Consider the following 20,510-nt stretch of genomic DNA (forward strand, 5'->3'; position numbering starts at 1 on the left):
GTTATACGACGTGGACTCAGTCGGGCTTTAATCAAGATGGCCCATTAGATGCACAAGATGAAAGCCGGTGCACTTAAAAGGCTTGCGAGTGCACACATAGACGTATAGACATCATATCGCATTGGAGGATTCCAGCCTCTGTTGACGATTAGCAAAAGAACAGATGTAGAGAAAGGGGAATCTTCACACCTGCAAAAAAGATGGAGCTCATTTACGTAAAGCTCAGTGGGGAACCCGCTTCACTTCAGTGGCTCTTCTACACACAACCTGAACTCTGTCTCCATCCAACTCGCCATGTGTTGTTTTTTTTTTTGGCTTGGTAAAGTGAGCAATTTTGTGTTCACTGCATGGAGACGTTTGAAGGTCAATATCTTGGCTCCACACACACACTTGTTCATGTTCACACGAGGGCTTTTTTCAGGTTTCTGCGCTCAAGTCTTGGTGGCAGCTCAGGGAGCTTGAGAGCACGAGGGTGAAAGATGGCAGGGAGTGGGCGGCAACAAAATGATTTGAACAGCGAGTCAAGAAGCTCTTGTGGGGATGCACTCCATGTTACATGTGCGCCTGTGTGGTTTTTACAATTTACAAAAAATAAATAAAAAAATTGGGTCGATGGAATACGATTCCAAGCCGGTTCATTTTTCAGTGAAACGATTCAAGTCGGTTCGATTTGGATTTGATTCAATATGGAACGACTCGTCTCGTCATTTTATAATACGAATGAATTTTTTCTCCGAAGTTTATTTTAGGCACGGCAAAAATATTTTTATCTCATTACGGTATTTAAAACAACTGCAAATTGGTATTTTTTTTTAAATAAGGGTAAATAAAACGGCATTTTTTTCATCGTACACAGTCTATTTCATGATTAATCAAAATATATTTGGTCCATTAAGAAACATGTTCTCTTTAAATAAATCAATGAATATTATTCTTGTGTTCCCACACAGTGCATAAAATGATTCAGAATGTCTGCAAATAAGATTACGAGAAACTAAAGACTTTTGCCAAATCCTTGCTTGATTAATTAATTGATAATCGGCACATTCCAAAAATGGAACAAGAAAAGGCTAGTGGCCTTTATCTTCTACCTGTCTCTACAAAACTCTCAACACCTTTATCTCTTTTTTTTTTTTTCTCAAAATGTCTGCCTCACCACCATCCCACATTTCTCTCCCTTCGTTTCTCATTTCCCCCCTTTTGTGTTTGAACAAATGACACGCATGCTTACAAAGGCTTTGGCACTCACGTAATTCTCACCATACAATAGTCGCCATCTACATAGCCGTGCGGTATTGATGCAGACAATGTGGAATTACACGCTGGCTCAAAGCTCACATCCTCTTTCACCACGCTGGATCACCTGCCACACTCCGGCGTGGAGCAAACGCGACGGTCACGGTGTAGCCCGTCGGCATGATTGCGGCAAAAGCGGGACAAGAACTGAGAAACACGTGTGTTTCCATCTCCTGGTGCCTTAATATAGCCTTATCCCCCACAGATGGGGGAGGGAGGGGTGGGGGGACAGAGGGGAGACTCCTCTGGGTACAGTCGCCATTAATTGGCTGTGATTCATATGCTGCTGAGTTCCAGTTAGTTAAACAAGCGCACATTTCTGTAGTGTTGAGTCAGTTTTAGCTCGGCTCCATTTAAGATCTAAAGCTTTTTCAAGATGGCAGCGTAAGAGAGCCGGCAGGTCTGGCAAGCAGGAAGCATCGACACAGGAAGGCAGCTATTGACCCTTTCCCCTTCCCCCCCCCTTTCGAGTTCATGGATGGTTTCCAGATGTACGATGGGTCTGTCAGAAAGATCGGGCCAACGTTAACACCAAACATGACATACAAATGTAGCGGCGGTCAAAGTCCAATTTGTTGAGGCTTTAGTTGGTTTCGTAGCCGGCTGCCAATCGTCTCTTTACAATTGATTGGCAGAACGAATTGATGACTGATGTTAAGTCAGCGCCCAGCAAACAAGCGGCGCAATGTAAAAGTCAGCAATGGCTGAGAGTGCTGATAAGGGAGCCATTCCATTCAACATATGAGGGTGCAAGCAAGCAGCTTTTCTTGGCCCGACAGCTGTAGTTATTATCCCACAGCATTAAGACAAAAGCACTTTTGTGATGGAACGTTCCATTTCCTCAAATGATGAATACACCTGCCGACACGAGCTACACTTATAATAGCTTATTGACTTTTGCGGTCTGAAAAGCACTTTTTAGAAAAGCAAACAGGAAAGCAGTTTATTTCAGTTCTAGCTGCTGATGAGGAAATTCTTCCAATCAGATCTGGTTATTCTTACAAGAATACAGAAATAAATTACTTGCTTCATAAATGTAGACCGACAAATCGAACTGAAAGGCATAATGGGAACAGTTTGTAAAAAATGATGGCATGAAGAATCTGGAACAACAAAACATCCAGGCATATATTCTTTATCCTCAGTGAAAAACAACTATTATTACAAGTTACTGTGGTAATATTAGAACTAGTATTTGTCTCTCTGACACTGATTACACAAAGTAGACTCGATTTTAGACCCGTTGTGACCAGGTCTAAGTTGCGGCGCAGGTGGCACATTGCGATTTTAGTGGATTTGATCCGACTACAGGCGACCGCAATCTGTTCTCAAATGATATTTGTCGATGTATTTTATTCATAAATATAACATCAGCCCGGATTGAACCCTCCGAATCATAGTAGAAATTAACGGCATGCATATTGTTGCATAGCGGCTGAGAGACATTGTTTTATATTTGTCTGTTGTAAAACTCCCGCGATCCTTGGCGCAAGAATGGGCACAAAGGAGCCATCAACGATACCCACTTGGCTTCCTGCATGGCGCTAAACGAAAGCTTAGCTGGCAAGCCCGTTTCGAGTGGAGCCGTTTCCCTTTTGCCGCCATCAATATTATGCGCTCACCCGCCGAGAAAGTCGCCAAGAATTCGGCCTTCCACTTGACAGGTGCGCACTTGTGCTTCCTCGCGTGTGTGCCTTTTTTCCGAGAATCAAACATGAGGCTCACGTTTAAACCTCCGCCTGAAAGAATGAATTATTGAGCGTGATGAACTGAAAATAACCACAGCGAGGACGTGCACGGCTCCTCCTCTTCGCACTCAGCTGGTCGCCGAATGACGGCAGATTTTTGGAGACGAGAAACACGTGTGTGTTGAATTTAGCCTAGATGTGTTCCTCTGCGTGTCAAGGAGGTCTGTCCAGTTCCATTCCAAATGGGAACGGTGATGCTTTGGAAAAGGACCAGGCGGAAGAATAAGCTATTCAGATTGTCAAGCAAACTCCCAGCAGAGTTCTCCTGTGGGCCTGTCGGGTTCTCGCTCTCCCTCTTTCTTCTTTTCTTTAGTCATGACCCCTCACTCACACATGCACACACCTGGCATGTATTTAATCTTTTTTTTTTAGCCTCTGGGATAATCATGTCGAGTTGAAATTAGTGAGCCATCCGCTTGGATTACTGCCAGCAAGGAACGTGCATGTACGTGTGTGTGTGTTTGCTTTAATTCTAGTGAAATTGAGCTTTCTGCGCACGTGTACGTGCGTGTGTGTCCCTGTCAGCGAGAGGGTAAATATTTGCGCAGGAGCTCTGGAGAAGGTCAGGGTCAACATATGACGGACGGTCCACCGGGAAATACGACACACAACCAATCGAATAGACGGCAACGCAAAAAAATAGACAGAAGGGTAAACAGAGACATGTAAAGGAGAAAAACACAGTCACGGCATCAGAGATGAAAGACAGAGATGGACAGAAGGAAGAAGAGGACAAGCTTCATCCAGCGGTTCCCCTTCACCGCTCGCTGTAATTGGACGGCTATGGTGAGAACACACACAGTGTGCTCACGTGCTTCACACGCTCGGACATCACCAAGCGTTTCATATCCGGTCGGAATGTGCGAGTTGGCCAAGCCATATGATGCCGTAAACACTGAAAGGGTGTGTGTGAGGTGTCAGTCACACAGTTCCGTCTGAACGCCAAACACACACTCGTACATCGGCTTAATTGATGCCATACGACGTCTCTGCTTTCCCGCAGCAGCTTTTTTTTTTGTGAATGGAGTACAAAATGGTAAACGAGAAAGGATGCAGTTACAATATACAGACTTGAATATATATGACATAATTACTATGTATATTTTTTTCTCCCACATCTGGGATCATATTTTTTTGCCCACATCAAGCTTCAAGTCTAAACATACAATCGGATCCTATGTTCATTCTGTCCATGTGCTGTGTATTAATTTACTGGAGACAGACGGCGAGAATATATTTGATCTTTAGTAGTAGGCACCATATCTTAAAAATGCTTTGGTGTAGACTTCTTTTCAGCCAAGATCCATTTTTGGATGGGGAAAAAAAAAAAAAAAAAAAATACCGTAATTTTCGGACTATAAGTCGCACCGGAGTATAAGTCGCACTAGCCATAAAATGCACAATACAGTGAAAAAAAACATATATAAGTCACACCGGAGTATAAGTCGCACTTTTGGGGCAAATTTATTTGTCAAAATCCAACACCAAGAACAGACATGAACCAGCAACAACAGGCTAAACGATACGGAATGCTCACGTGACATATACATAAACGAGGAGCTGAGAATGGGCCTGAGTAACATTCAGATTTATTCAAACAAGTATTACATAAATAACACGTTTATCAAACCATCTGTGTCACTCCAATTCATTAAATCCATCGCCCCCCACCCAAACTATGAAAAAAAAACGCGATTTATAGTCCGAAAATTACGGTAATAAAAAATTTGGGCTTCTGTGGTATTGTTCAGGGGGTCAGGCCAAATGTGAACGCGGGCCGTATCCAGCCCGCAGGCTGCAGTTTGGAGACTGTGGGCTGGAGTCTCCAAGACGTTATGCATTGACGTAACAAATCATGTTACGTCACCAACATAAATTGATGAGCAAATATACATTATTTCTTCTAAATAAATAATTTTCTGACAAATGAAGAGAAATTACATCATTGGGTCAGAACCGCTTGCTTAGGCGTTTTCCATGATTTTTTTGCAGCTTTAAAAACCCTCTAAGCACAATTCTGAATTGTACTTATCTCACCACTTTAGATGATGCAACTTATGGAAAAGTTTCCCAGGAGAAGTCCAAACTTAATACAATCCCTTAAGAACGAGAAATCTAATTGGTCCAAAGGATCCAGCCATTATGAGAGTGCATTGTGTGAGCATTTTGCAAGGCATTATGCTGTTAAAAATAGCGATGAGTGCTAGTCTCAGCAGAGTACTTGACATCTCTATTCCCCACACGGCCGCACGTGGTGGCACGATTCCTCTGCAGCTTTTTTTTTTTTTTGCAAGCTGACAATATTCCATCTCAGAATGGCTGAGAAACCCGATTACGGCTACTCGCGGGCACGACGACAACATTGTTCTCCACTCGCTGTTAGGTGTCGTTAATGTGGCTCCGAAGTTTGTTTAGCACCAAGACATGTCAATTCAAGTGTAAACATGTTTCACGCCCGTATGCACTCGAGCACAAACACGCGACTCTAGTGGCCGTAAAGGATGTCACGTTCAATCTCATCACATTTCTCCGCTGATGCTTGATGTATCAATTTTTAAGTAGCTGGCCTCAACTAACGCCTGGATCGCACACACACATACACACGTGTGCACAAACCTCCGTGCACTCACATGCATGCACTGCTATTTTGCTTTGGGAGCTCATGGGGTACTAGGAGGGTTCCAGCTAGAAAGCCCGTTGCCATGGAGACCATTACGGAGCTCATCTCCTGGGGGCCACCGAGCTTTATACAATGTCCCTCTCAAAAGAATACACACACATTTGGTGCCCACCCAACACCACACACACACTTTTCTCCCTTTTCAGTGCTTTGTGGCAAACCTGACGGCGAGCCAATGTTTGCCTTGAACTGATTGTCTTAGAGAGCCAGGAAAGAAGTAATTACCAGTCCGACCAGCGCCAGAGTTGAGAGTAGACAAGAGAGCCCAGTCTCAGCAACCACCTGTTTGGATGTTAATTAGAAAGTATTGACCGTGAGGTATTGGCTTTGCGCTTGTGTACGTTTTTGCATTTGTTTATAAATCTGCACAAGACCTTTAACAAGTCTGCTCCTCGTCTTCGTTCAAGCGCTGTCATTTGCACAAACAAATTATAATTGTGTACTAAATATCCTTAAGTGTACAACTCTCCTATCAGATTGAAATTGACGCTGGTGATTCTCAAAACAGCGACATTTATGTTTGAATAAATTGGTACGATGCTCTGCTTTTCATTTTCGGATATTAAACCGTTAATGTGTGTTTCTCAATAAAGTTTTATCGTAATGCTAAACACTTTCATTTAATGTTGGGCTCATGGTTTTCATAAAACCGAGAATAAATATGAGTAACCGACAATCATATTGAAAAGACAATAATTAAAATGATTCGGGTTCCGCATCCACACTCAACTTGAGCTAATAAAGTGAAGTGACTTGCAGCTAAAGCGCGTGATAGCAAGTTAATAACGTTTACCGTCATTTATCAAGCAAAAGCAATAAAAACTCGGGCGCAGCGGAACAAGCAAAAACTGACATTTCATCACCTTTTTTCCAACTAATATGGCTTCAGCGTTAACAACATTCTGCCGGTTTTAACCACCTCCAGATGTCCCCTGACACAGAGCAAATTTAAACTTTCAAAGAAATTGTGTTTCTGGAGCTTTGACAAATGCACTCTGGTTTCATCTAAGTTCAAGTCACAATTTACAACAAAAAAATGTTGCTTTTGCTACCAAGCTAGTCACACATTGACACCTAATGACAATTTAGAGACTTCAGTGAAGCTAACATGATTATTTTGTAATGTCTGAGAGGGAAAGAAAAACATGTGGGGATAACCCTGGAGAAATTAAAAATAATTGTTATTTTTCTAACTGTTCACACTCTTGTATGATACCAGAAGAGATGGACGGGCTGTTCTCGCCTCACTCCGAGCGTTCGTGCCCTCCTGATTAGCTCTACTACATCATATCTAAGAGCTATCGATTGGCATAAATACAGAGAGTCTCTCTGGTGACCAGCTAAATATTTAATAAGACACTGGATCTGAGGCCATTCTTTGTCGTTAGAAGAAACATACTCAAGCTGCCGCATCCTCGCTCAGCCCTTGACTTCACAAAAAAGAAAATCATTGTGCATTTACTGGCACAATAGCTTGTCAGATGGGTGATATGCTAATTAGCCACAAAGTAGTAAATTTCGATTGTGAGGCAGACGTGCTAAACACTGCGGCGATAGCAAGCGGGTTAGCTAGCTAGATCAATCTATCAATCTCAAGTGTTTCTGACAAACCACCAAACAAAATGCCCTTAAAAAATTAAGCTATATATACTGCAATAATAATTTCAGTCTCAATTTACTTACAAATGCACAGTTAGATTTAATTGTACCTTCTGCAATAGCAGAAGAGCATTTTAGCATAGCTTGATTAGCAACAATATGTATTAGTATTAACTAAATGATACTTTTCAGACCAATTAAGTGGAATTGGATTTCCCCTGCCACTTATAAACTCTCACAGCGCACTAAATGTGCCGCAACACAGCGGTTGGCGGATCTCTGCTTGATCGTATTAACCAATCAAAAGACTTCAATACCACTAGCTTCACTAATGACTCAATGTACCCCATTAGTGTAGATTTACCATATCCCATTAGATACCGTACGTTTTGGATTATAAGCCGCACCGGACTATAAACCACACCAGCTAAAACTTGTGATTCCGGGTTAAAAATTTGCGAAAAAAGTCGCAGCTTATAGTCCGAAATTTACGGTAATTCAAATGTGGCGTTCCACAGCTTCGTTTTCTTTCAAGTTTAACATCTCGTCTCGAGTGGGACTCTTTTCTGTGCAAAGTTGAGCTTGTGCGACTGTCTTTTCTTATCTGTGGCGAGGCATAAATCATAAGGGAACTCCGTCTGGTAGAATATCCCATGAGGGCAAAAGAGGGCGTCAGAAGAAAGAAGAGGTACTGTGTAAGAGACATAAAGCGGGATGAGGTACAGCAGCGAGGCAAAAAAAAAAAAAAAAATAGATTGGGAGAGCAACGCGCTATACTCGAAGACTCCAAGTTTTTTTACACAGACTTTGATCAAGCAGTTGTTGGAATGCCAGGCCTGGCAAGAGCAAGGACGCTCCGGATGAGACGCCCCTGGAGAATACTCACTAGCCCACCCTACTTCTACAGCTCAGCCAAACACACACAAACACACACACGGGCACCCATTATCTTGGAAGGTGAAGGCAAGGTGAAAAGAGGCCAAGGAATCCTCCCTTTGAGAATAAACCCTTCCTGTCCTTCCTCCTCCTTACCTTGCTTTTACTTTTGTTTTTCCCACCTTTTTTTTTGATACAAACACGTCTCCTGTTCAAGCATTCTATGGGAGTCTTGGGGGAATTGCGCTGGTGGACCTTGCTCCTAATATGATGAATGTTTTGCCTAAAAATAAATTCTGTTCACCAGCGAGCACAGCATCCAGGTGGAAGAACTTAGTTCCACTTTGAGAAATCACACTGCTTTTAGGCCACATTTCCATCGCTCTCTCTGCAGGTTAACTACTATTGCCTTGCATATATGTCGTGTGTGTGTATGTGCGAGGGAGATGCGCATTAGCGTGATAATCAACAGCTTTCCTGGAATGAGTGGTTTTGTACCTTGATTAAATCCATGACCTTCACCAGCGTCACAAGCAATCAGCCGGCGCACATAGACATACACATTAACAGCATACTTAACACACAAGTGTCGGTCGGGCACACCAACATACAATCAGTGCCAGGTGGATTCTCATGATTCAAGTTATTCTGCTATTCTGCAGACAAATATGCAGAAGAACACTCATGGGGGATATGATCGTTTTCATTACATGGGGTTTGGTGGACTGTATTACGAAATGCAACAGGGAAGATTGGGTTGAAAAGCATCTGAATATTAGTCCTATGAATATATTTTGGGAAAAAAAAAAAAAATCAAGGATTTACACCATCACCTTTTTGGAGATGATCAAAAACGATCATCACTTTGATTCAGAAGATGGTAAAAAAAAAAAATCATTTAAATTAATTGGCAAAAAGTAGACCCTAAATATTGTCACCAAAATGCAGCCTCCCCCCCAAAAAATGAAGTTGATGTTTATAAATAATTACATAATTTAAATTGAATTATATTAAATGATTTTGTTGTTTTTTTAATTATGAGAGCAAAGCATCCCAAGAGTGACCAAGAGTGTTTGCTGTAAAGTCTTATTTTGCCGATCCTATCACTGACATCATTCATCGAAAGTCTGATCATTTGTATTACATATAGCTTACCAAAAAGCAAAATGCCTTGAGTCCAAAGTGCACGATTTTATTCCACAAAATGACAACCATGCAGCCCGAGCCAAAAAATAGTCATGTTCTATCCCTGCCAAAGTCACTGCGGCTGCGTATTTGAGCCTCGCCGGCAGCTAGCCTGAAGAGCCGACGCTTATCCGAGACTCGTGACAGTTGAGATGCTGTTTGGCTGTTTTGTTACAGTACGACCCCGCGGTCTGCCCGCCTGACGCGAAAAGATCTCACGTAGACCGAATGCCACAATGCATTAAATCAGACTTGTTTTGGTGTTCGTTGCCATGGGTGCTGCACGACACATCGTATGATGCATCACTTTTGGCCACTGCTGTTCCTCTAGTTTTAGTTCTTTTTGGTTTGGCTTTTCTTTTTTGTGCCTCGCAGATATTCTCGTAAATCATCTTATATGTAGAAAAAAATAAATATCACCTATGCCTTTCGCGGTTATTAACGTTTTTTTTTTTTCCTCGACCCAGCTTGCAGACCCGGAACCTACAAAGCCTCGGCCACCGACGCCTACTGCAACAAATGTCCTCCACACAGCTCGTCCCCTCAGGAGCAAGCCACAGAGTGCATTTGCGAGAAAGGCTTTCACCGAGCCGACAGCGATCCACGCTCCATGGCGTGCACACGTGAGTGAACCTTACGCCGAAATATTAGCCAAATAAACACACGCAGACGGAAGTTAATTTCATAGCGTGCTGCACCAAACGACGGCTTTAACTTATAACTATTGGATGACATTAAATTTAATTAGTTTGTGATGCGTTCTTGTAAGGATTTACAATGCATGACAGCTTTCCAATTTTATGTTTCCCCATCAAGCCATGCGTGCCGTTTCCCTTTTCCTTGGGCTTTGCCCGTTCAACACACCTGACGCACACATGAAGCACGCATGCATCCATGCGTATTAGCCGAGTGCTTGTAGGTCACCGTGCCGTGAGAACACATGAAGCTGATACTCTTATCACAAGCACGTCAGAAATTTCTTGACCTTTCCCTCTCACACACTCGCACACACACACACACACACACACACTGCCAAAGGGATTTAATTCTCTCCGATGAGCACGGACGAGCGAATGAGGAGGCAAGACTACAAGCAAAGCGATGGATTGAGATAGACGGAAGGATGTTGGAAGCGGGAAAGGACGGTGACACGATAACTGCGAGAGGAGAAGAAGAGCACGAACCTTCCACACGGAAACACCCCAGAGTGTGCGTGTGTGCACAAAAGTGCAGAGCCATTATCAGGTTATGGTAGATTACACTCATTAATCGTTGTAGCAGGTGAGATGTGACAGGTGTTATCAGCTGGAAATGACTAATGCCTCGTTCAAATATGGATGCTCCCCTAAATGGGAGAAGGAGAGAAATGGATCAAACAAGGAGAAAAGGTGAGCACATAGTAAGTCAAAGGGAGACATGTGGAATGACACTTAAGAAAGGGGGGAAGGAATAGAACTGAAAGGAATTGCAGCGGTCCAACACAGGCACGTGATTTCAAATGATGATGATGGACGGCAATGCGTGGTCGAGAGAAGTGGGGGATGCAGAAAAGAAAATGACAGAATTAGTAGGATAAATCAGTACGCTCTTCTGACAGATTTCTTTTCAGACAGCTCCAATTATCCGCCCCGCGTGGTCTCCAATCACAGTCGCTGAGCTCTGCGACACTTACGTCCCCCACTCATGTCCCTGAGACCACTGGGAAGGCTAATCAGGAAAGGCCCAGGCTATGCCGGGGTTCCCCAGGGCTCTGTACTCAGCCATGACTAGATGACATGTCATCAGACTGTCTGCACTTTCATTTTTATATGCTTGAATTAACTTCTGCACTTTAAGTGCAACCATACTCACTGGACTTGTCACGTGCCCAAAAAAGCGATTTGATCGACTGATGCTCTGCCATGAGAGTCTGAATCGTAGCAACTTCCATAAACTTTTTGCAGCGGTGTTGAATTACACTGCATCATACTGGAGATATGTTTAAAATATTTGACCTCTCTCTAATAATTTAAGAACGTAACCAAAATAGCTGAAACACATACAACTAAATAGATTTTCTTTTTTAAAATGAATAAACATAATGAGCCTTAGCAACTTTAATCCTAACCGAACATGATTTATACTATACAGGATCTCATTAGAGTACCTAATGTTGTGTCCTGTGAGTGATAAATTGCTGCGCTTGCTTTTGTGGAGCTCAATGGGCTTTTAAATTGCACGGCTTTTCCTGGATCGTACATCAAGATATCAGCGGTACCTGCGAGTACGTCTTCTCAACAGCAGCTTGCTTTCTTGTGTGTTTTCGCAACTGGTTAATCACAGAATGCTTTGATATATAATCTCAAACTTTGCTTTAAATGAATATATTTGTTTTGGCACTCATATGTGACTCACAAACACTTACTAGTCACTAAGAAATGTGGCGTCAGATTGTAGGTGATTATTAGCATACATAATGAAATGACAAGCGGCGCTATGTGGGAATGTGACACCAAACAGTTCGACTCAAATGTGAAAATATTACTCACTAAAATGAAGTGTCAACCTTTCAGAGTGATTGCGGCACCACTCGGCGGACTTCGCCAAGTGTCATAAATTCACATTGTAAGCTGTTGAGAATAATATGAAGTCTTCTAAATCAAAAGATATACCCGACTTGTAAAAAATTGACTCTCTTGGCACTTTCTATGGATCAAATGGTCATCATGTGGATTATTTATAGTCCTTGGTGTGGCGCAAACCCACAAATCAGCAAGAGCCAGCTGAGTCGTGTGTGTAATATTTTATTCTTTGGTTAGCAACCTTTCGATTATTCTCTACCCAGGTCCCCCATCTGGTCCGGAAAACCCGATCTCCACAGTGAACGAAACCTGCGTCACTTTGGAGTGGTCGTCCCCGAGAGACACAGGCGGACGAGGCGACATCACTTACAGCCTTTATTGCAGAAAGTGCTCTGGCGAAGGCAAACAGTGCGTGCCCTGCGGGAGCAGCGTCCATTTTGTGCCCCGACAATTTGGCCTCTCTTCAGCCACTGTCGCCATCACCGACCTCCAGCCGGACTCCAACTACAGTTTTATTATCGAGAGCCAAAACGGCGTGTCGGAGTTAAGTCCCACGCCGAAAGGAAGGGCGGTGATGAATATTACCACGTCACAAACAGGTGAGTGAGTAATGTATCCGCCAGTTGGATCACTACAAGTCAAAATGTGGAAAATAATCGGAAAATCTATCTGGTTGGCACCTGCAAGCATATTTTAGTGGTGCCCATTGCCCCCCACAACCCCCCTTCTAGCTCCGCCAGTGCGTAAGAGGCAGACTAACCCTAACCCTAACCCTAACCCTAACCCAGACTACAAACACCTTCATCCGTTTTATCCATCTTCCTTTTCCTGCAGTGAGCGTTGTGTTGAAGGAAAGGCGCAGCAAGGACAGCGTGACCTTGGCCTGGCAAGGCCCACAAAGACCCAAAGGTGTAATAGTGGAGTATGAGGTCATCTACTATGAGAAGGTGAGCGAGAACTTATTTTTGAAGGTGCCCCACCAGTTTGCCATTGGCATGACTTCAGCTGTCATGTTTCTTTTCTCAATGGTGAACATTTGGTCAAATAATAAAAAGAAATCGAGACCTCAGTTTCAGAATCTGATCTGTGTTTAGTACTCCCGTTTTACTTCCTTATTAGCGCTTACCGCATGTGCCGATGGTGGTGGGATTTGTGAAACAAAACATGCTCCTCTCCTATTGACTTATCGGCTGTGTGTTTTAGCTTGAGGGCATGTCGGACTTGCTCCTCTCCAACAGCTCCCAGCATGTCAATTACTCACACATCTGTTGGACAAATCTCGTAAAACATCGTCAAGGTGATGAAATTAAATCGTAGTGCTTGTGCGCTGGCATGCATTAGTAATGAAATAGTCTTAATCCATGCTAAGGAGTGTCTTCCATTAGAGAATGAGCTGCGTGTCTGCAGGGTTCCAGCTAACTGACACTTTAGTCCTCCACACACACACACACACACACACATACACACACACACGAGGAGCTACTTCTTTGCTGTCGGGCTATTTGTGAAATAACATCATAAAACTTGCATAAAGTTATCGGCTGATCAAAGAAACACCCTAAGCAATTTGCTTTTTATTATTGTTGTTAAAGTCAACATGAAGTAGGGATCTACCAAATCAGCAACGAATGTACTGCACATTACTGCCATCTACAGGACTGGATGTGTTAGCTAATTTATTTATTTTTTGTCTTGGAGGAGGTCTGCGATCTACTCAATGGCTTTTATCTGCTCAAAATATTCTTGAATTATTTGCTTCCCTTTTTATTATCTCCACTCCAGAACCAGCGGGAGCAGAACTACACCGTTTTGAAAACACGCTCCAATATGATGACAGTGGACGGGCTTAAACCGGGTACCACCTACGTGTTCAGGGTCAGGGCTCGAACCGACGGTGGCTATGGGAGCTATGGTGGAGAAATTGAACTGGAAACCAGCCATGAAGGTATAGATTTTCAATTTAACGCAACCTAGCTATCATCTCAGATCTAGGAACATAATTGGAATATAATAATGATAATTGAGAGTCTTGTGTCTGAATTCTAAGAGCTGCTGGGCAAGGAGGACAAAGCTGCAAACATTGCGGCTCGATTCTATCTCCGTGGGGGTGATTTGTCCCTACTGGAGTTTAAAAATCAATACGGCGGATGGTTATTAAATAGCTCACTTTTCATTGAAATGGCTTCTTCAGTTCTCCTGTCATTGAAGTATACAAAAAGATTTATTAGATTAAAACGTGGCGTTGGTTAGCTACGAAATATCAAACTAGTTTTTCTTAAAATAAATAAGTTTTCAAAAAATGCTTCTAATCGCCAAATATATTCTCAATGTCAGGTTTTAATTGATAAATATTCTCAAAAAATGTATTTATTAACACGTGTGGGTTTCAAATACTCTATTATTTAATCCTTCAACGAAAGGGTACCAATTTCTTCCTGCCTAATTTTCTGCTTCGTCAGCCGTCATTTCCATGTATCGTCCCTTTATCACGGTCAAACGATTTTCTTGCAATAGAAGGCCCTATAATCTGCTCTTCAAAGTGCACATTGATTCTCAGATGGCCGGGCATAGAGACTTCATAAATCTCTTCATGTAAAGCAGTGTGGATATAGATCAGGCGGCATACAGTGGAAACACATTAGCCTACTAATCATTGAATAATCAATAAATATTCTTTAAAGAAGCCTATGCTAAAAGTGACACCATTTATCATGCGTTTCCTGCATTTGAGAAATTTTTGGGAATTTAGAAATATAGGGATATTTTTCTTAAATGTCATTGAAGATATGAAATATTGATTTCGATATTTCCCCCAAAAAATATGTTTCATACATTCCAACCTAGATGTCGATTAAAAGTTAAGGGGGCTTAATACAGGTACATGTTGGAAAAACTTCCAGTGTCGTATTATATCATCCACGTGTCCCTAATATTGTGCCCAATGCCCTTCACTGTCAATCAATTTTAATAACAAATTTATTGTTGATTACGAAAGACTTAGTGTTAATGCGCCAGATCGCTAACTTGAGGGAATTAATTCACCGACAGATGCTTTCATGCACTGATGAGCTCGTGCTTAGCTGAGGCAGATGAACTGGATATTTGTTTTGATTAATTGCTCGATCGAAAAAAGAAAAATCAATGGGTCCGGAAAGTTCTGTCCGGCAGTCTTGTTATATGCAAGATTGGACAGCGCCAGCCCGAGTGGGAATTCACATCTTCTCTCAGCGCCTCGCAAGTGCTTTTCATCAGGAACATTGCTTACTATTCCATCGAGCTCCCTCGCTCCCTGGCTCGCTTTTATCTCAACGCTGCTGTCTTTTTATATTTATCTATTTGCTCTTGCTCCCGCTGCTTTTATTAAATCTGCCACGCTCCCTCTGTCCACTCCCCACAGACGTCTTTGCTATCGGAGACCCCAACCAGACCACCATCCTGGCCATATCTGTCGCAGGTGGCGTCGTTCTTCTCATCTTCTTGGTGACGTGCTTCGTGGTTAGCGGAAGGTGAGGACGACCCGTGTACTTGATGCTGTCTGATAACAAGGACGTAATAACTACAGTAGCCCCTTTGGTGTTTTTTATATTTAATACCGAGGGATTACGCTACTGCTGGGCGCATCCAACTTTTGACATTTAAGTCCAACTAAAAGCCGTGTTCGTCTTTCTGTGAAGACCACAGAGGCGCTTCCTTTCAAGGTTAATACCGGAAGGCCACACAGGGGATGGAGAAAAGAAGTTGAATAATACAATGCAGAGTTGAGAAGATGAAAGGAACTGAATTAGACTCTTGGGGGAGGACTGAAGGAAAAAGGGGAGACGTGTGAGCAAAGGAGGACAAAAGGTTGTTTTGTTTGATTATTTACAAAAGAAAATTAGCAAAAAGTCCGTGCTACAACATTATTACAGAGACAAGCAAACTCGGTCAAGAATAGCACTGACTGAACTTCAAATCTCAGTCTCTGACTTATTGAAATAGCTAACATGGCCTTTTTGGGGGAAAAAAAATATATATATTTAAAAAAAAAAAAAAAGAAGCTGTGTTTGTACTCATATTTGTATTCCATCTTGTATTTGACCGACAGATAAACACCAGGCCAAGGAAAACAGCACCAAAAGGATTCATAAACATTCATAAGAAGAGCAAATAGATTTTTCGTCTCTTACACTCGACACCAACATGGAAAATATGTTCACACAGTGGCCACATTAACTTTACTTAATAGCTTGCACATTGTGTACGTGATTTTGCGTGCTGCTATTTTTTTTTATTTATCATGCTCATTATAATCCCTCAAGGGGAAAATTCAATTTACACTCTGCTGTATATTTTGTGCTTCACACTACACATAGAACCAAATCACACACAGACAGGCAGTTAACGAAGCCAAAGGCAAAAGGGGGGTCGGGGGTGCCTTGCTCAAGGGTAATCTCAACAATCTAAACCTTTATCAGTACCGACTAGATTAACAACAGGTTGAGATCAACACGCACCTATGCACAAGCACACACACTAATGAACACGCACTAAAAACATTAGTATTGATTGAGGTGATTGTTGATCAGGCAGAGCAATGTAATCAGGCCAAGACTCACACTCATTTCACAGATAAAAAGCACATCGTCGTTTTTTTTTTTTAATTATCGAAAAGGGAATTATGAGTTTGTGCACATGAGCCGTAAAGCATGTTGTTAAAAGCAGCACATTTTGTACACATGTGACGTGACACCCTCATACTAATAAGCTCTCACAGGCCGGGAGGTGTTAAGTGAGTTTTACAGGAAGGTCGATGTGCTGACATCAATTTGAGGTCGCTGTCGCTGTCTCCCTGCATCTCCCCTCCTATTTAGACGCAGCGAGAAGGAAGCGGTGTTGATTACCGCTCTCGATTAAATAGCATCTGTGCGGCTGTCAAAAGTTGTGCGCCGTTGTGTATTAGGTGAGACTTTGAGTTGTGTGTTTTATGTCGGGGCGAAGATCAAAGCTGCGTCGGGAAGCCGAGCGCAGCGGCAGAAGAGCTCAGCTGCAATAGAGGGAAAGGAATCAGGGCTGAACAATTTTGGAAAAAATTATTTAATTAGGATTTCATATGTGATCTTTTTTTTCTTTCTAGGTCCTCTTTTCCATTCATTTGCATTTTTTTTTCCTTATTGGAACTTCTCCAAGAATAAATAGGAATACCGTATTTTCCGGACTATAAGGCGCACCGGACTATAAGGCGCACCTTCAATGAATGGCCCATTTTAAAACTTTGTCCATATATAAGGCGCACTGGACTATAAGGTGCACCATTAATACAATCACAATATAATAACTTGAAATAGTGAAAACAATAACAATATATCAATAATGTTAATAATGTTTTATTGTTGTTGTTGTTGTATGAATAAGAAGGGTGATATTGGTGTTTCTGACTGCAGTAAACAGGCCAGGTTGCATCATGTCAGATTTTTAATCCAAATCAAATCATTCTCCATTTTATATTTTTTATTTAACTTCAGACGCAACAAATTACTTTATAATCACAAAATAATGATCCATAGTCTTTTCATACTCTTCAGCGGGCCACTTATGATTGATTTTATGACACAATGCTTCGGGCCAGTTTAAATTTAGAATTTGGTCCATATATAAGGCGCACTGGACTATTAGGCGCACAGTCGGCTTTTGAGAAAATTTGAGGTTTTTAGGTGTGCATTATCGTCCGGAAAATACGGTAGCTACTTCGCTTTGCTATTAGGCTATTGTTACACCATGAGGGGAAACATGAGAAAGTGTGGAAAGCACCTCAGATGTCGCGTGGCTCTGACAAATCACACCAGTTACGCTTGTATGGGTGCCATTACTGCTCTGCAAGCGCAGGCATGGAAGTGTGTGTTTGTGTGCGAACTTGCCACTTCTGGTCTTCATGGGGGGACTTTGGCAGGCTGGCAGGTGTGAATGGTGGAAGGCGAGCGAACAACTAGCATAACCATGAATTCAGCAGATGGCCTTTCACTCAATGTGTGCTTAGACTACTGATACTAAAAAGCTGTGGCAAGAGTCTAAGTACTTTTTTTTGTTTTTACTTTCCAACACTAGGGATTCGAAAATATATAATAAAAAGTCAAAGACACAATATGGGCTGTAGGGACATATGTCCTTTACATCTCTAGGATAATTTTGGCACATTATGCCAATACACGTTAGCTCCACAGCATCTGTTATGCCGTCAAAGGTTAGTCTTAAAATTTTAATGACACAAAAGCAAGAAGAGGAGTTGATATGACATGGGGGAAAAAAGCCAAAAGATAAAAAAGACATGTATTGTGTTTGGAATTCAAAGACATTCTGATTTATTCGGATAATGACTAGCCGAGGATGTTTGTTGACTTGGATGTCAACAAAAGAGAAATACTAGAATTATTCTTACAAGCAAATATAGTGGAAATAGAAATGTGAGTGTTGATTTAGCATTCGAGGCATTGTCTGCATGAGACTAAAAAAAAAAAAAGTCTATTGTGTGCTGTGTATACGGGATGTGGTGATATTAGAATGATGTTATTAGAAACATTTGGATGTTTTGCTTGGGTGCGAGCGAGCGAGCGCTTTCAATTCAACTGGAGGGTGTAGCCCGACGCATCTTTTGTGTGTGGAAGCTTGTTAGAAAATCTTTCAGGCTTTATGCAAATGAGCATATGTCGCGTTGGGATTTCTCAAACATCCCATAAAAAAAATAACCGTATTTTATACGTTGTTCCAATTTGAAAGTCCATTGAGATGTATTTATTAGGTATTTTACAATCATGACCTCATTAAGGTAGTGACATCATTACTGATCTACATACGGATCTATTTACATATATAAAAATACACTTGACTTGATGACACACAATTCGTCTGCCTTTTCTCTCTTTCCCTCGTGACCGTAAAAACCTCGCTGTTTCCCGTATTCCCGCCCCTTTCTTCTTCCCTATTTCCATTCTCCTTAATGAGAAGGAGCTAATTGAAATGTTTCCAAACAGGGCGCTAATGAAACAAACAGATTTATTAGTCATAACTCTTCCGCTAATCATTTCCCCGTCTTGATAATGAGCCAGCGCTGAGTAAATCTTTTTACAGTGGTGTGGTCAGAGATTATTGGCACCAACGGACAAAATGGAGATTGGGTCGGAATGGACTTTATGTTAGAACACTCACTGCTTTTTTTTTTTTTTCTCCGTGTGTTAATTTGAACTCTGCCGTTAAATTGATTATTGTGGTATCTAGGCAGAAAATATGTTTGGTCAGTCAGGTGGTGTGCCCAGCCACATTTTACCGTGAAATAACAAGATGGTAAATTGAATCCATCAATTTCATTCTCAGTAATTAGTTTTAATTTAATGGCTTGATACGAAATGGAATCGGCGTTAGTAATCACCACGAGGAATGAAAACACCGGCCTAGGTAGTAAGGTGAGGTGGTGCGGGAAACAAGATAGATGTCATGCCGCGGGGCCGGGCGGGCGGGCCGGGGGGGGGGGGGGGGGGGGGGGGGTGACTAACAACGTAATGATTTCATTTTTCTTGTCATTCTGATTAGCAGAGGGAAAATAATGTGGCGAGACAGGAAATAAAAGTGAAAAGGAGACGGGAGCAGAGCAATGTGAAAGACATCCGAGCCCTCCTGACTCTTCCTTGTTTCAGCTCGCATCAATCTGGCCAAGCTAGCAGCCTGACGCTAATCCTATAAAATGCGGCCAGTCATATAAAACAAAGGAGGTGATGTGACACGCTGCTGAACTACAAACACTTTATTAGCTGCCTCCCAGCGTCGCATGCTAATATCCGTACAAGGTTATTCACTAACATGAAGCCACACACGATGTATTTTCAAATTTATAGATGGGTAGAAAAAGTCTACACACCCTTGTTCAATAAATTAAAAAAATTGCGCCACCATTAATGGAAGTTACAATCTGTACAGCTCAATTTTTTTTTTTTTTGAGATCGGAAGTTGGGATTTATGAACAACCAGTGTTGGTTGACATAAAAAATTCAGATTTCTGCTCATCAGGAAAAGCCTACCAGAACATTTGAACTTTACTTTTGAATTAATCAAGGTGTAGGCTGACTCCTCTTATTTAACAGGATGTTTTTTTCTGAAAAGTCACATTCTTAGTTATTCCCACTCTCTGTGTCCGAATTTTCCTTAACTGCAGGATTGATTTATTTTTGTCCAAAAACAACCTCCTGCTTCTAATAGTTGTTCGCATTCCGGCCACGTTGCTGCGGCACAAGCTCTGCCTCACCCTCTGTCTTTCTTTCCACATCCCTTATGTCACCCGCTTGCTTTTCTTTTCCCCTTATGGCTACCCCCCCCCTTCGACTCTCCCCACCCCCCTTTGTGATTGCTTGTTAGTTGGTATGCAGGCATGGAACCCCATTGTGCTTTCTTGCCTGTCAGCACTCCTTCGCATCCACTCCCTTACTTTCTTTCTTTCCTTCCTTCCCATCTCCTTTAGTCCACTCTTTCTATCAAAAACAGCCCAACCCCAGAAGAGCAGAGGAAAGGGCCAGAGTGAATAAATGGATGGATGCCTGGGGA

General features: G+C 42.1%; 2 protein-coding genes across 3 annotated transcripts in view; one reads left to right on the forward strand and one right to left on the reverse strand.

Moving 5' to 3' along the window:
- The window catches only part of LOC148387460 (eotaxin-like), a 109,993-nt gene that overhangs the window by 38,108 nt on the left and 51,375 nt on the right, over positions 1 to 20,510 (reverse strand). The gene's annotated exons all lie outside the window — the stretch shown is intronic.
- Positions 1 to 20,510, forward strand: part of LOC148387462 (ephrin type-A receptor 3-like) — a 57,499-nt gene that overhangs the window by 20,789 nt on the left and 16,200 nt on the right. The window contains exons 6-10 of the mRNA XM_088396012.1: positions 9,852 to 10,007; positions 12,209 to 12,544; positions 12,780 to 12,892; positions 13,728 to 13,890; positions 15,343 to 15,451. Coding sequence (XP_088252138.1) covers positions 9,852 to 10,007; positions 12,209 to 12,544; positions 12,780 to 12,892; positions 13,728 to 13,890; positions 15,343 to 15,451 — 877 coding nt within the window. The remainder of the gene's footprint in view (positions 1 to 9,851; positions 10,008 to 12,208; positions 12,545 to 12,779; positions 12,893 to 13,727; positions 13,891 to 15,342; positions 15,452 to 20,510) is intronic.

The sequence above is a fragment of the Syngnathus floridae genome, chromosome 14 (genome assembly GCF_059516105.1).
Source record: "Syngnathus floridae isolate MCC-2025c chromosome 14, RoL_Sflo_1.0, whole genome shotgun sequence".
NCBI classification, from domain to species: Eukaryota; Metazoa; Chordata; class Actinopteri; order Syngnathiformes; family Syngnathidae; genus Syngnathus; species Syngnathus floridae.